General features: G+C 40.8%; 1 protein-coding gene across 2 annotated transcripts in view; it reads right to left on the bottom strand.

Moving 5' to 3' along the window:
* Positions 1 to 17,711, bottom strand: part of CNTNAP5 (contactin associated protein family member 5) — a 772,957-nt gene that overhangs the window by 427,931 nt on the left and 327,315 nt on the right. For both annotated transcript variants that reach the window (XM_040619104.1, XM_008686098.2), the window contains exon 4: positions 16,198 to 16,345. In XM_040619104.1, coding sequence (XP_040475038.1) covers positions 16,198 to 16,345 — 148 coding nt within the window. The remainder of the gene's footprint in view (positions 1 to 16,197; positions 16,346 to 17,711) is intronic.

Genomic DNA, 17,711 nt, shown 5'->3' with positions numbered 1-17,711 from the left:
AGGTGTGAGGACAGGGTATTGCCAGCAGAGGGAAGGAGCCACCTGTTTGAGGCACGGAGAGGACATGGGGTCAGATCTAGGATCTGCAAGGATTCAGGTTTGTTGGCAGACTGGCTCTAGAAGTGTGCTCTCTGCACCAGCAGCCTTGGTATCCCCAGAAGCTTGTGAGGAGTTTCAGGTTTTCAGACCTCACCACAGGCGTGTGGAATCAGAAACTCTGGGCATAGGACCCAGAAATCTGAGTTGTATTGAGCCGTCTAGGTGATTCTAATGCAAGCGAAGTCTGAGAAGCTCTGTGCTAAACCACAGACTGTCAGGCAATAGGGAATCCAGAGGCTGGGGACAGGGTCCGGGCTTTTATGATGGAGCATCCTGTTAAATATAATATGGGTTTCAATGTGGCCCTGAGGTCAATGGAGAAATAACTGTCAAAGTATTTTAAGTAGGGAAAGTGTATGGCCGGTTCTGGTTTTTAGAACTAACTCTGGTTTTTAGAAAGTTCACCTGTGTTGTTCGGTCAGTCCACATTCCCGTCCTGGCTACCCATCCCACCCCTCCCCAGTGGAGTTACCCAATTTCTTCTTTCAGCATTTCTTATTTTATTCACAATGCTGGCTAGAACACAACTGTTAAGATATTTAGTTCCCAGAGTGGACAAATTCTTCCTCTTTCTCAAAATCAATTTTTAGGACCTCATTATCTCGAATTCAGTTCAATTCAATTTGTGGTTCGTTAAGGTGGTTATACATTGGTAGATTTCTCTAGAATATGAAGGCGAGCCCGCTTGGGGACCCCAAAAGTCTTCAGGATAAGGGCAGGTCCTATAGCTCAAAAAGCTCTCCTTTTAGGTCAAGGTAAACCCAGCACACACTCCCCTCCCTCCCAGTGGGGCTGAGAAATGCCAGTGCTGGCCGACTTCCCACCAGGCCCGTAATTGCTGACCCAGCTGTCATAGCTTGTTTTCTGAGAAAGAGTTCTGGAGGCATATTCTGGCATAGTTGAAGGATGTTGGTCGCTTGTCAACAAACCAGCTAAAACAAGGACTCCACTGAATAAAAGATTCCAAGCTCAAATCCCCAAGTGAGCTGAGAAGGATTCTGGCGTGGGCCCGTGACACAGACTCTGTTTTCTCACAGGCATGAAAGCCCCAGCTCAAAGCGACAAGAGAAACCATTTATTCACCCTGAGACAATTAGTCCCACTCAGACTCTTTGGTTGTTCACAGTAAACATGATTTTCAATACAATTACAGTGTGAAGCTTAGCTCATGATACATTATATAAGAAAAATGATTATTATTCAGACCATAAACTTGCACTCAGGACTCCAGGTCTTTGGCTAGCAATCCACAAACCACAAAGGTTTCCACCGTCTGCTCAAATTTACACTGATCCTCCACCAATCCTGACTTTTCCAGGCCTTATCAGAAGCTCTTGATAACCTCAGATGAACTGTAAAAGCACTGTCAGTTTCCAAAGTTAGCACTGACAACCCCCAAGAATCGCTTTCCTTATGGAACTTCTGACATTTCTGTGTATGATAGCAGGGAATACACAGAATAGATCTCAAGAAAACAACATGGAAAACAGTCATAGTACAAAAAAAAAAAAAGGCAAAACTTTGAATTCCAATCCTAACTTTAGCAGATAGAATTTTTAGCTCTGACAGTCAGATGTGCCTTCTTAAAATGCCTAGGTTTTTTTGGATAGCTTAGACATGTCGACATCTCTGAGCACACTTAACATTTGTAGTTCAACTGGACTGTTCACTAACTCCAAAGATTATGCTCAAATAGCGTAATCATTTTAAAGAACTTTTTAAATTGTAGAGACCCAATAACAACAACAACAACAATTAATGATAATAATAATTATTATTATGAATAAATAGTAGAGATCTCAGGGCACCTGGGTGGCTCAGTCGGTTAAACGTCTGCCTGCAGCTCAGGTCATGATCCCAGAGTCCTGGAATCGAGTGTCTCGTCGGGCTCCCTGCTCAGCAGGGAGTCTGCTTCTCCCTCTGCCCCTCACCCTGCTCTCAAGCTCTCTCTCTCTCTTTCTCAAATAAATAAATAAATAAAATCTTTTTTAAAAATTTAAAAACCATAGAGGTCCTTTGATTTGCTTGTTCTTAAATTCACTGGCAGATATGAGGCATACTTTGTACTCTTTTTGGTCACTGTGCTGAACTCTGAGATGCAGATGATTGAGACATGGGTGGTTCCATCCAGGGACTCAGACACAGTAACATGAAAGCCCAACAAATGAATTGCTTAGGTGGAGAAGGAGGTGATAAAGGAAAGCATAATTACGGCCCATACAGCTTGTTGCGCAAGTAGGGACTTGTGAGACTTAAGGGGAGCATTGGATAACTCAAGTGGAACAAGAGCATGGACCAGGACTGGGTAGAACTAGCTGGGACATGCAGTCACCCCAAGTAAAACGCATGGGGAGGGCCACGGGAAGTGGAGGGTCACAGCCACTGAGGGGCAGCAGGTTCACAGAAGGTTTTGTTAAAGGAGTACTGCTTCACAAATCCTGTGCACAAGTTCCCAGAAGGAATGATCAAGGAAAAGCCTGACCCTGAGCATCCAGCCCTTGTTGTGCAAATAGTATGACACAGTTATGAGCTATCCCCTCACCTTATCCACCATCAATAATCTTCAGACACAGTGCACAAATGTTCCCTGTGAAAGGGTCCTTGTGCAAAGAGACACGTTTAAATAGGAGTGTCAAAATTGGAGAAAAGAGCTGCTATTTCCCACCCTAAAACTATTTTTTTTTCTAAAATAAGCTTTATCGTGGTTTCAGTTTAGGGGGCTATTGAATATCCCTTGCTAATGATTCTACCTGGGTATCATCTGTGAAAGTTAGTGAGAGGAGGTCAGTGAGGGGAACAAATCACTCCAGTGACCATCTGGACAGACAGTAAACAAAATAATAAAAATAATAATAATTAAAACAACAAAAAACAAAAACACTGTAATGGGCAAGGCCTTGACATTTGTAAGGAAACCTACTACTGCATAAAGCAGTTGATCTAACTATTAATTCACTTTGCCTCTTAAGGTTCCTTTATTTATTTATTTTTATTAAAGATTTTATTTATTTATTTGACAGAAAGAGACAGCCAGCGAGAGAGGGAACACAAGCAGGGGCAGTGGGAGAAGAAGAAACAGGCTCCTAGTGGAGGAGCCTGATGTGGGGCTCGATCCCAGAACGCTGGGATCACGCCCTGACCGAAGGCAGACGCTTAACCACTGTGTCACCCAGAAGCCCCTTAAGGTTCCTTTAAAATCACAACCATTAGCATACAGGTCCCAGGGATTAGAGCCATACACTCAGTCAAAATGCACAGTGAGCTGCAGAACATCAATTCATCAGGAAAAATTGTTAGCTATAGATCCCCCCCCCTTTGCTAGACTTATTAAACACTTGGTTTCCTCAACCTCCATGTTTAGAAGCATTTCTTTGTCTGCCTTTTGTAGCAACTAAAAATCCTGTATTCTTATAGGGCAGGAATTGTCTTGTTTGTTTCTATACTCCAAAGCCCAGCAGAGAGGGGGCTTACTGAGTAATGTTCACCTTCTGTTGGAGGACTTTCAAGATTCTCAATAAGAAAAGTTATTCCAGATTTATCAGAGAAGTTGACTTAAGGTAGAATATCACAGTGTTTTCGGGTTCATGTGTTCTCACTGCAGATATATATGCATATTGGTCTCTTGACAGAGGAGATTTTTTGGTTATTCTTCTGTGAACTAAGAGAAAAGAAAGAGAAAAGAAAGAAGTTGACTAACTCAAATCTTAAGACCTTTCTGGACCTCAATTTCCTCCTTTATAGAATGAAGGAATTGCAGCAAGCATTCATGAAGGTATTTCCTGTCATACGATGCCCCCAAAGACCCCAAAGACTGGGGACTCCAAGCCCTCCAGCCTGACTGCTATCATCCTGTCTCCTCCAGGGTTTGCATAGCTATAAACCTGGCCTTTTGAGGTCCCCTGTGATATGGGCCTTAACATGCCCAAGATGAAATTTACAATTTTGTGGCTTCTATCATGTATGAAAAATGGCCCCAGATGATGAGAACAACAACAAAGTGAGCAGCTGAAGCTAGGATGACAAAGAGATGTACTTGGGGAAAAAGAATGTGACTTCAGCTCTGAGGCTGATGAATTTTGGATGACACCACTTGGCCATAATTAATGAAATAGGGGCAAAGTGGGTTTTTTTTGTATGGAAGGAGACAACTTGAGTTATAAAATGACGATTGTCATTTTTAATGAGATTGGGAAGCCGGACAGATCATTATGCCTTATCAGAATTTATAATGTTTTTTAAAAATAATTAGTTTCCCATATGGGAAGGAATTCAAGTTGAAGTCCCAAGACAGAAGTCCACATAGCTTAAAGTCACCAGATGGCCTGATGAGGGTATATAAAAGTTTACCTCCTTCTTCTGAGGTACAGGTGGAATTGTGGTCCTGAATAAGAGGGAAAAGGAAAGATGGAGAGAAGGGTGGTGGCCAGCTTAAATACAGACGAAGATAATGATGTTCATAGCTAATACTTTTTGAATGCTAATCATATACCAAGCACTGTTTCAAGCAATTTGCACATATGAAATGAGCATTATTTTTACCTCTCTTTTCACTAAAAAGGAAACGGTGTCCACAGAAGACCCAAGATTGTCCAGGATTATACAACCAGTAGGTGATAAATCTAGGTTTGCATCTCTGGTGGTGAGTGTGCCCATGTGTCTAATATTATTGTACACTATCTTTAAAAGTGTCTATATTTCATCTTAAATTCTTGAGATTCACAATCACAGACATGAAAATGACAATGAAGTCAAAGAACGGAATGACTCTCATAGTTAGAAGAGGAATTTGGGAATAGGGTTTTAAATTCTGGCCCCATACAACAATTCCCTAGGAAGAACAAAAAATCACTTATGCTGGGGCCTCTACCCAGATATTATGCCTTAGTTAGTATTTAGAAACAGCATATCCCCCAGGTGATTCTTATGTAGAATTAGGTTTGAGAATGCAGGTAAGGGATAAAGAAGTAAGGAGCTCCTGGATTGGGCAGTAGCTAAACTCTGTCCCTGGACATTTTAGCTATGTATGCTCAGGAACTGAGGGTTGCTCACTTTGGATGCTGTGAATAAAGCAATAATATGGGTGTTAGGAGACTGAATATGATGCTTTCTTTCTAGTAAGATTTTCTCATGTCATAGGACTAAATTCTTTCAGACACATAATGAAAATCCCAAGGATATAGGAACAGTATAGAACCAGGTTCAAAACCTGTCTCAGAAGCCCACTGGTTGTGCCATTTTGGGGAAGTTGTTCATTCAATAAATTCAATTGCTATTAGTTGAAATGGGCCTCATTCTGTGCTATGAACTAAGTATGTAAGTAGATATGGTCCTTGAAGCTTGAAAACTGGTAGGTGAGACAGGTAATTCACAATGAAATATACATGTAAGTAGCTACTAGATATCTATATCGATCTATCTATTTCTATCTTTCTCTCTCTCTGTATATGTATGTATTCATTCTGTATGCTAAATGTTTGTATCTCCCCAAAATTCACATATTGAAACCTGATCCCCAGTGTGATGGTGTTTGGAGGTGAGGTTTTGGGGAGGTGATTAGATCAATGGGATTAGTGCTCTTATAAGAGAGAGGCAGAGTTCCCTTGTCCCTTCTGTTATGTAAGAACACTATGAGAAGATGGCCATTTATGAACCAGGAAGTGAGGCCTCACCAGACACCAAATTTCCAACCTCCCAAACTGTGAGAAATAAATATCCGTTGTTTATAAGCCACTCAGTCTATGGTATTCTGTTATAATAGCCTGGCCAGACGACGACAGAGATCCCTGTTTTGAAAGAAAAGAATGGTATGCTTTAAATTTTTTTTTTAAATACAAGTAACTTTATTTAAATTCGTAATCAAGTGGCATCTCTCTGAGAAAAAGATAATAAAGCTGAGATGATTTAAGAGTTGAGCTCAAGGAGAGCCCGGGTAGAACAGTCGTTAAGCGTCTGCCTTCAGCTCAGGGCGTGATCCCGGCTTTCCGGGATCGAGTCCCACATCGGGTTCCTGCGCTGGGAGCCTGCTTCTTCCTCTCCCACTCCCCTGCTGTGTTCCCTCTCTCGCTGGCTGTCTCTCTGTCAAATAAATAAATAAAATCTTAAAAAAAAAAAGAGTTGAGCTCAAAAAGGCAGAGGGGGTAAAACCATATGATAGCTGTCTTTCTCTGCTTGACTTATTTCACTTAGCATAATCCCCTCCAGTTCCATCCATGTCGATCCAAAAGGTGGGTATTCATCCTTTCTAATGGCTGAGTAATATTCCATTGTATATATGAAGCACATCTTCTTTATCCATTTTTCTATTGAAGGACATCTTGGCTCCTTCCACAGTTTGACTATTGTGGACACGATGAATGGATAAAGAAGATATGGTTCATATATACAATGGAATATTACTCAGCCATCAGAAAGGATGAATACCCATCACTTGCATGGACATGGATGGAACTGGAGGGGATTATGCTAAGTGAAATAATTCAAGCAGAGAAAGACAATTATCATATGGTTTCACTCATATGTGGAAGATATGGAATAGTGTAGAGGACCGCCGTAGTGGAAGGGAGGGAAAACTAAATGGGAAGAAATAAGAGAGGGAGACAAACCATGAAGGACTCTGGACTCTGGGAAACAAACTGAGGATTACAGAAGGGAGGGGGAGTGAGAGGATGGGGTAACCGGGTGATGGGTATTAAGGAGGGCACATGTTGTAATGAGCACTGGGTATTATATGCAACTAATGAATCATTGAACACTACATCAAAAATTAATGATGTACTATATGTTGGCTAATTGAACATAATAATTAAAAAAAAAAAAAAGAAGAAGGCAGAGGGGTTGCGGAGACCTCCAGACAGAGTGATCAACCCATTCGAGGGCCCTGATTTAGGAGGCAGCATGGCATGACAGAAGGCAGAGCAGAAGCCAACAGTGCTTTAGCCCAGGTAGGGAGGGGACATCTCGGGGTGGTAAGGCCAGGGAAGTAAACGAAGGGCCAGATCCTCCAGGGCTGCTTCTACATGCACATGAGTTTGGTTAAGTGCAGGCAGAAGCCAGTGAAAGGTTTTCGGCAGGAAGTGGCTCAACTCTGCATTTTATGACAATCCCACTGACTGTTGCAGAGATAATAAACTAAAAGAAAGAAAGAAAGAAAAAAAAGATTGAAAGTGGGTTGCTGAGTTAAAAATCCAGGTGATAGGAGATGTAACTGAACCAGGCTGGAGGAAAATAAATGGACATATTTGTTATGAATTTTGGAAGAAATGCTGATAGAACTTGCTGATGAATCTGCTATGGTAAATAAGGGAGAGGAGAGATTTAAAGTAAGTTCCCCGTGGTTGTTTCAGGCAACTGGTGTTAACTACTGAGATAGGGAAGTCCACAAGAAGAAGAAACTGAGCGTGGTTGGAGGTCACAAGTTGATTTTAAGTGTTCCCTTTGGGATATGTTAAATTTGAGCTATTTATGACATAACCAAATTGAGATATCAATCAGGCAAATGAATATATATTTTTAGAGCTCAGAAGAAATATTTGGCTTAGGATGCAAATTACTTAACTTATCTAAAAGGCACTTCACCTTTATAAATTCCTCTCTTTGTATAGTACATAGGAATAGTCAGCCATTCCTATTTGAAAGACTGTTAAGTTTGGAGTATGTTGCATCATACTGAATATATTAAATGACAGTGGAGGAGGAGGATATTGATGATGACGGTGACCTCTCCAATGGAAATTGTAATTTAATGATGGAAAAGTTGCCACCAACAGGGAAGATACTGGCTTTCTCTCCCAGAAGAGTCGCCATTAATCGTAACTCAGAATGGTACTCCTCATTCCTCCACCTCTTCTTTTGTAGTCTCTACAGGAGATGAATTACTTTGCACAATTCAATATCGACATCTTTATTTCAAGTGTGCATCTTTACATCAGAAACTCAGTGAGGTAGCAGGACCCATTTCTTTTACTTACTTGGTTTGCCCACACAAACAGGTTTGGCCAAAAATGAATCAAACGGAACAGTGGTCAGAGGGAGAAAACACCCATGCAAAACTCAAAAACCAGATACCCCATTTGACAACAGTGTTGACACAGGAGGAAAAATGGTAATGGAGGAGATATTCAAGAATTCTCGAGAATTCATTCTATGAGAATGTAATGTAGCAAGCTTGGTTGCCAAGCACCCATACATGGAAAATGTGTCATAGCCATAATGAACTTGATGCACAGCAAGAAGAGGGTATAATGTACTCAGAATACTATCTAGAAGGATGTTAAAATTTATTTTCTTGGTTCTCCATGGAATTATTTAGCAGTAGCAATAGTAATAGGAGAAGACCTTGTATTTTAGTCTTTGTAGAATGCCATGGGAGACCACATTTGATCCTATTCTTGAGCACAGAGAGAGAAGGCTGCCAAGAACTAAGATCCCAGAGCCTATGACAGCAGAAGTAGAGACAAGAGCAGAACATATCTGAATCCCAGAGGCCCCTTGTCTGATAGAGGATAAGATTAATGTATCCCAAAAAGGCAACATGTAGTGGTGATACAGGGATTTCCTCTATGGATGCACTATGGATATAGTACATTACTACTAGCTGTCAGGTACACAGACTACTGACTACATACTCTGCTCCATGCTTGATACAGAATAACTCTGAAGTGACATCACAGTCTTTAAAGTAATTACCACTGTGATTTGCAGATGAGGAAACAGAGGCTCAAAGAAGTCAACAGGGTTTCCTGGAAGGAACATGTTTTTAAGAACAGACCATTTGTTCCATTGTTCATATCTGAGCACACAAAAGGAATCAGTTGCTTTGAACATCCTTTGTCCATGGCACTGGTGAAATGAAAGCAATGGGAACTTGTGTAAAATGAGATAGTAACTCTGGAATGTATAAAAGGGAATGAAGTCAGGGCGTGCCTGGATGGTGCAATCGGTTAAAGCATCTGACTCTTGGTTTTGGCTCAGGTAGTGACCTCAGGGTCACGGGATGGAGCCTCATGTCCATGCTCAGGGGGGAGTCTGCTTTTCTGTCTCCCTCTGCCCCTCCCCCTGCTTGTGCACTCTCTCTCAAATCAATAAAATATTTAAAAATAAATAATAAAAGGAAATGAAGGAGATCAAGAAGAAAAGATTTTAAAAACATTAATACTTAAGGAAAATGGAAATATGCTTTTACTTCTAGAGATTTTAAGGCAAAATAATACCAGAACAGCCTAAGGAGGCTCTAAACACATTCAATTTGGGAACTGCAACCACTGATAATCTCAGTTATTCAAGGAGAAAAAGTGTGAGGTATTAAAAAAACCCATGTATAAGGAAGATTCTAATAAGCTCATAATTTTTATTACTTATAAAATGTGTATATATATGTGTATATATATATATATATACTTGCACACACAAGAGAAAGGAGGCATTCATTAGAAAGAGTTTATAAAAAAGTATTATAATTTTAAAAAGTACATAAAATAAAAAATGCAATAATAACTTTCAAAAATGAGTGAGAGTGGCTAGCCTCTAGATCTAAAAATTAAATACACATTAAATATTCATGGAGCATATAGCAGTTTTCAGACACTGATCTAGGTCCTGAGTAGCAGAAAGGTAGGACATGATCCCATCTTTTTTTTTTTTTAAGATTTTATTTATTTATTTGTCAAAGAGAGAGAGTAAAGCATGGAGCAGCAAGCAGAGGGAGAAGCAGGCTCCACATTGAACAAGGAGCCCGATGTGGGACTCAGTCCCAGAACCCTGAGATCCTGACCAGAGCCAAAGGTAGACACTTAACCAACTGAACCACCCAGGCATCCTGACATGATCCCATCTTATAGAACAGACTGGTGATTAGGTGGGGAAGCGCTAGGTAACTTTAATTTAACAAGATAAAACCTAGAACTGAAACATAAAACCTAAAACGGGATCACATGACAAGGTCCAGGAGGCAAAAATATTTCAAAAGTAGGTGATATTTGAGCTGGCTGGTGAAGGGCAACCAGCAGTCAGCCTGGTGAAGGAGAAGGAGGATTTTTCAGGAGAAACAACGGCAGCTGCAAATATGAACCTCTGGAATCCGGAGAGGAGCTCATGTCTTTGCAGGGAACTGTACGTGTACACTCAGTGGAAGTTGAATATGGGGCATGCAGCAAATGAGAGGGGCAGAGAACTGTGGGCTCTTCCATACACTATGAGGAGCCCTTGAAGGGAGAGTCGGTGCTCCTCTTGGGAAGGTCCTAGAAGCAGGGAGACCAGCAGAACAGCAGCTGACATGCTGGCTGAGAAGAGGGACAAGCATGGCTTGGGAGAGTCGCCAAGGCACAGAGGCACCAGGACCCACAGGGTCACGTGACTGGGGTTTGCAAAAGAAATCTGCAGGCATGGGATTTTCAAGCCAGGTTTGAAGAAAGAAGAAAGAGTGTCAAAGAAAGCAAATGAAACAGAACAAAGGCCTCCCGTTGGGGCCAATTCCACAACGTTGATGGATGACTGAAAGACAGTGAGAGAAGGCCTGCTTTGACTTCTCCAACCAGGAGAATGGTTTTTAAACTGGAAAGTGTGAACCTTATTAAGAAGGAAGTGAAGCCCAAGAGAACTTAGAAAAGAGGAAGGACTATCTCTTACTATCAATGCCTTTCTTCTTATACGCCAGATGAATTTTTTAAGGTACTGAAAGAAAACGCTGGAGCAGAGAGAGGAGAGTGGCTTCATTTCCCATTTTCCTGTCATTGCCTCTTGTGCACTAAAACAACAACACCCTGAGGCCTTGCCCCTGCCTCCCCATGTGCCAGCCTCTCCTGCTGCCTGGAGATCCCTTCTGTGCTGGGGAAGTCACTACTCAACTTTTGAGATGCAGCTGAAGTGGACGATATCTCCTGAATCTTCCTGATACCAACAGTGACACCTGCTTACTTTGCCCTCTTTGCCCCCGTGGCTCCCTTTGAAGATTCCTACCAGACACATTCAGTCCTTTTTTGGCATGTTTTTATTTACATGTTCGTTACCCCATCTTTGATTATCAGCAATGTCAATCATTCGACAAATGCTTACTGAAAGTATACCAGATACCCAACATACCTGACAGGCGCAGTGACTGCCTTTTCAAAGCCTAGAGTGTAGTTGGGGGAGGCATATGTCAAAGAAACAATTATATACTCAATTAATGATATGTGATTACAAAAAAGTGTTTCAAAGAGAAAAATACAGAACTTCTAAAAGTCTGGGAAAAGGTCTTGTTTATTTCTTATATCCCTTAGGGCTCTGAATAATGCTTGCTGTATCTTTTTTTTTAAGATTTTATTTATTTATTTGAGAGAGAGAGAGAGAGAGAGAACATGAGCAGGAGAGAGGCAGAGGGAGAGAGAAAGGGAGAAGCAGACTCTTCACTGAGCAGGGAGCCCGACATGGGGCTCGATCCCAGGACCCCAGGATCATGACCTGAGCTGAAGGCAGACACTTAATCGACTGAGCCACCCTGGTGTCCCACGCTTGGTGTATCTTAAGTGCTAAATAAAGTTGTCAGCTGAATAAATAAATGAGTGAACGAATGAATGAATGTATGAATATGCAGATATTTCAAACTGGTAAAACTTGAAGTCTTAAGAAATTATAGAACTGTAAGTTTTCTACCAATCTTGAGCAACATACCCGAATGGAATTTTGAGAAAAGGATTTATAAGCCCATAGGAAAAAGCCAGTTGCCCAGAAACTACAATGGGTGTATTGCAGAAGAATTACATGGTTGCCCATGCTGAGATTGGGCTGATAAATGTATCCATTCATCCCACAGATGTTTATTAACTACCTATTTGTGCTCACTAGGTACTGAGACTTAACATACAAGGTGCCTGTTCTCATGGAACTTACATTCTGGGGCAGGGATTTAGGGAGGCAAACAACAAACAAATAAGCCAAAACAAGAAACAAGATTCTGGTTTGTGATACACATCAGGAAGAACATAAGAGCACATCACACAGCCAGGGGATGATGGTTGATGCACAGGGAGTAGGGCAGGAGACTTTCGAGAGGCCACCAGAGTGGACTTCTCTGAAGAGGCAGCATCAGAATTAAAAATTGCATTGGCTGAAGGAACTAACTATGTAAATTTTTGGAAAAAACTGCTCTGTGCCTAGGGAACAGAAAATGCAAAGGCCTGAGGTAGAAAAAGCCTGGCATGTTTCCGTAATAGCAAGAAGGCCTCTAAGGAGAGGAAGCAGTAAAAGCAATTTGAAGAGGTTGGCATGGAGCATCCAGTAAGAAATTTTACTTGCCAGAAAAAAGTCTCGATTTTATTTTAAGTGAAGCAGGCAGGGGGCTGATACCATTTTATCTTTTATTTATAAAGATCACTTTGGGTGCTGCCTGTTAAATAGGTTTGGGGACACTGTGGCATGGAGCAGGAAGTCCTGCTGGAAGGCTACTGAAATACACAAGGTGAGTACTGACAAAGGCTGCAGCCCTAGAAGGCAGGAGAAGTGCGTCGATTGAGGGCATGGTTTGGAGGACAGAGCTGGTAGAGCTGCTATGGACTGACTGTAAATAAGTCACACGGGAACATAAGTTACAGGATAGGAGGAATCAAGACTGATTCCTGGGTTTTTGCTCTAGCAAGCAAGTGAAGAGTGGTGCCATTTACTGAGATGGAGGGAGATGTGAACAGCAGGTGTTGGACAGGATGGTAATCCGGAGTTGTGTTTCTGCCCTATTAAATGTAGTAGACTTTCACATGGAGCCATCTAGCATATTGCCTATATAATTCTAGAGGTCAGGCTAGGAGATGCAGATGTGACCGTGATCAGCATATCCACAGTATTTAAACTTATGGAACTCTGTAAATCCAGCTCAGCCTGGGGTATAGCTGGAAAGTGGAAGAAGTCCTGAGACTGAGCCCTGAGGTTTAGCATAGGTCACAAGTGAGCTAGTAGGGGAAAAAACAGGTTTTTAAAAAGCGAAAGTGGCTAATTGAACCAAATACTATTGAGGGGTTGAGTGAAGTGAGAAAAATGAAGTGACCATTGGAGTTGGCGATGTGGAGGTCACTGGTGGTCTTGACTAAAGTAGTTCCTGTGGGGCATTCTACATTAGTTGGGATTCCCCCAGAGAAATGGGATTAGGTGATGATAGATAGATAGATAGATAGATAGATAGATAGATAGATAGATAGATATAGAGAGATATAGATATAGATATATATAGAGAGAGATGTTGGTAGATGATAGATGATAGATATAGATAGATGATAGATGATTGATGATAGAGATAGAAAGATAGATGATAGATAGATGATTGATAGATAGATAGATAGATAGATAGATAGATAGATAGATAGATAGATGTGCAGATACAGATACAGATATACATACATTACAAGGAATGGCTTACACATTTGTGGGGTTTGGCTAGACAAGTCTGAAATTAATCAGGTCAGGAGGGGGCAGGTGGAAACTCTGGTGGGAGCTGAAGCCGCATAACACGTGTAGAAATTCTTCATCCTCAAGGAAACCTCAGTTCTGATCTTAAAACACTTCGACTGACTGAATCCAGCCCACCCAGACATCAAGGATAATCTCCTTCACCTGAAGTTCAGTGATTGTAGATGTTCACCACATCACAGTAACACTTAGATTTGTGTTTGCTTGAACATCAGGACTGCAGCCTAGCCAAACTGACACTTTAAACTGAACACCACATGTGTACAGATGGAATAGAATCAGCTGCAGTGAGCCTGGAGGTGAGCAGGTGGAGTCAGTAACCACAGACAAGGTTTGTAGAGAAGCTATTCTGGGAAAAGGAAGGGAGAGAAGGAGAAGTAGCTGCTAAGTAGGGCCATGGAGCTTTTGTTGGTGGTGCTTTGTTTGATAGCTTATATAGCAAAGTTTTATGTTTTTAGGAATGATCCCATTGAAACGAGGGATAAGATGATGTTGAAAGAGAGCTGGGATCCAGAGGATACGCTGAGACCTGTTTTTAGATAGAAATGAGAGACGGGTTTTTGGTTTTTGTTTTTTCCCCAAGGAAAGAGCAGCAAAACACCAAACACGGGGACTACTGACTGAAAAGGACCAGGTGCTGGCTTGAGGATGGTCACAGACACCTGCGTCCAGCAGCTCCCCCAGGCGGCTAACATCCCATCACTCACACTAGGTACCCAAGAGTAAGTTATCCCCTGAGGGGATGCACTCAATAGACAGGGAGCCTACCTGGAGAGGAATCCATGAATGACTGGACTACTCCAAATCAGGGGCTGTTAATTTGGTCAAGAATTGGGCTTTAGCAGATCTGTGGACTTCCCAATATTGTAGAAAAATCTACTTATAAAAAAAAATGTTACTGTGGGCACTTTTCTTTCTTTCTTTCTTTTTTTTTTTTTTTTTTTGGATTTTTTATTTATTTATTTGACAGAGACAGCCAGCGAGGGAGGGAACACAAGCAGGGGAAGTGGGAGAGGAAGAAGCAGGCTCCTAGTGGAGGAGCCTGACGTGGGGCTCGATCCCAGAATGCTGGGATCACGCCCTGAGCGGAAGGCAGACGCTTAACGACTGCGCCACCCAGGCGCCCCACTGTGGGCACTTTTCTTAAGAGAGGGTCCCTTGCAGCCATCAGATTCTCAAAGGGGCCCGGCACCAGAAAAAGTTGAATATGCTGCTCAAAGGTCTCTTTCAACCCTACAGCCTGCTATTTAATTTAATGTTCTGAGTCTTTCTGTGCATGCACATAGAACAATGTGCATGAAGAACAAGGACAACAGGCTGGACTGGCAGAAAACAATGAGGACATGTTAAATAGTAATAGGATTGTTACACCAAAATGGATGGCTGAAGTTATAATATAAATAACCTTTTTACTTCAGCATGAAAGCTTAACATTGTACTTAAAAATAAAGCTCAGAGTAGTGACAACTGTTATCAAGAGAAGAGGTAACAAGAGAATCTGGGTGTGCCAGAGATCCTGGGATGGGAAGCATATACCCTCATAGACCTTCTATGCTTTGTTATGGAAGGGCTAGCATGGAAGGCAGTGTCTCCCTAGCCTCATGGTTTGTTGATGTATCTGTTGTATTAACACATTCTTTCTGTAAGGCTTGGTCAAGATAAAGACAATCATTTCACAAGCAAATCCCCTCTGTGCAGAAATTTATTTTTACTAGACATTCTGTGTCTGTAGCTTCTCTAGGGAGCTTGTTAATACTCAGTTTTCTGGGTCCCTACACCCAGAATCCTAATCCAGGATGTATAGGACATGGCTAGGCAAATGCATTTTTAAGGACAAATCCAGATAATTCTGATACAGGCATTCGGTTGACCACATTACAGAAAACAATACAAGGACATAACCGAATAGACATTTCAACAGGACCTGTTGAACTAATTTTAGTGGTAGCAACCACGTGTGTTCATCCATTGGAAGTCATTGGGTTTTGCATGTTAGCAGGAGGTGTCACTGCTAAAGTAGAAAAATAATTTATGATGATACAATTTTAGATTTAAATATAAAACATACAGGGGAGAATTATAGGAATGACTACATTTCTTACATAATTGTTACCTTATTCTAGAGTGATTGCCAGCTCTATGCATGTTAACAACCTTTCTTATTTGCAAGATGGAGCACCACTTCCACATTCAGTACCAACAACTCACAGACAAATGGATGGCTAGCATAATTCCAAGAAAGAAGCATTCCCTGGGTTACACTGAGCTGAAATGCTCCTTTTCCTTTCTTCTGGAACAAGTGAAGAGGGAGAACCTTTTTTCCTCATGGTTCTGAAGGAGGGGCAAATTTATAACACCTCACCCCACTTCTGGGAAAGAATGGAGCTCAAATTACTCTTCTACTTCAAGGACAAATGATGCTCAAACTCCAAGAGCTCTTAACTTTGAACTTTGTGTTGTTGTTAAGCTCTTATCATGTTATTAGCACCACAAAGCTCCTTCATTCTAGACAGAAGAGTTTTTTACATTTTCAAAAGTGCAGAAGTTAGTAGAGACTTGAAAGAACGTTAAAACAATTGAGATCACCATCTCAATGTAGATAAACTGGTACCATGTGGGGAAGGCTGCTCACAACACACCAGAGTGAGGTTACATGCATACACTTACTATAGGAGCATCCGTAGACCTCCACCCTCATGCCAATCTTCCCACTTGGATTCCATTCTAGGGGCACAAAGCGAATGAAGCGGGCTCTCACTGAGTGCAGTAGCTTGTGGTGCATCACGCTATCAGCATTCATGTTTCCTGCAAAAGTCTGCAGAGAGAAAAGGAGGCTCAGTGAGGTCTATGATACTAATGCATCTCCTTCCCATGCCCGAGCTCAAAGAACATCATTGCAAATCCACATACGTTACTCCAAGAAAATCCTCAAGTTCTCACATATGTCAAATAGAATCTGACTCTCGTAAAAATTCTGAATTTAGGGAAAGGAGTTTCTCAAGGAATAATGTACAGCTCTATTAGACGCATTGAAGCTACCACCTACCCAAAGCCAGCTCAACTGCTGAAGATAACAAATAAAAGCAATAAGGGTGATGGCCAACTTCTCATGAGAACTGGTGGAGACCAACCAATGCTGAAAATAGGTATCATCAACCTGGCATTCTATACCCAGCAAAAATAGCTTTCAGTTCTGAAGAAAAATAAACATAATTTCATTAACAAAAGCTGAGATAATCTATTGCCTACAGACCCCCACTGCTAAGATTGCTAAGTAAGTTCTACAATCTAATGAAATTCATTTGAGATAGAATTGTCAAGTTATGGGAAGGAATGAAGAGTACTCAAAGGGGTAAATATGTGGGTAAAAATAAAAGACTAGATTTCTTTCTTTTCCTAAACATCTTAAAGTTAATTCACAGTTTAAAGGAAAAATAAAAATGTATTCTGAGATTTATAACATAGCGAGAAGTAAACATATGTCAATAAAACTATGAAGGTTGGGATATAGGATAAATAGAATTTCACTAGTGTAAGGCCCCACATTGTATATAAAGTGATATAATAGAAATTTGATGTAAACCACGGTAAGTTTAAGATGCATAAAAATAAACCAAAAAGCTACAGCCACAAAGCCAATAAAAGAGAAAGGATGAAATACTACCAATAATAATAATAACAATAAAATAAGAACAAACCAGAAACAAAAATCCCAGTTTAACACAAAATAAGACAGGAAATTAAAAACAAAGGAATAAATCACAGAGTGGATAAAGAAAGAAGGAATTTCTAGTAGACTTAATTTTTAGCAAACTAATAATCACATTAAAAGAAAAATGAGTAAAAACTCTAATGAAAAGTTAGAAATTGTCAGGCTAGAAAAAAATAAGGCCCATCTGTGTACTTTTTATATGATACTTTTTTAAATAATAAAGACACTGACAGGTTAAAAGTAAAGGATAGGGAAAGATATTACACGCAAATAGTAGATTTTTGTATTACTGGAATTTTTGTATTACTATCAGACAAAGAGGCTGTATTGCAAGGTAACGAGAGACTTTTCAAAATTACAAAGGGTCAATTTATCATGAAACTATAAAAAACCTAAAGTGTCTACACCTAGTACAGAGATTTGAAATACCAGAAGCAAAACCCTACAGAAACAAAACGGGGGGGGGGGG

This window comes from Ursus maritimus, unplaced genomic scaffold, assembly GCF_017311325.1.
Source record: "Ursus maritimus isolate PB19 unplaced genomic scaffold, ASM1731132v1 scaffold_1, whole genome shotgun sequence".
In the NCBI taxonomy this organism is placed as follows: Eukaryota; Metazoa; Chordata; class Mammalia; order Carnivora; family Ursidae; genus Ursus; species Ursus maritimus.
This window is presented reverse-complemented; position numbering and strand designations above follow the sequence as displayed.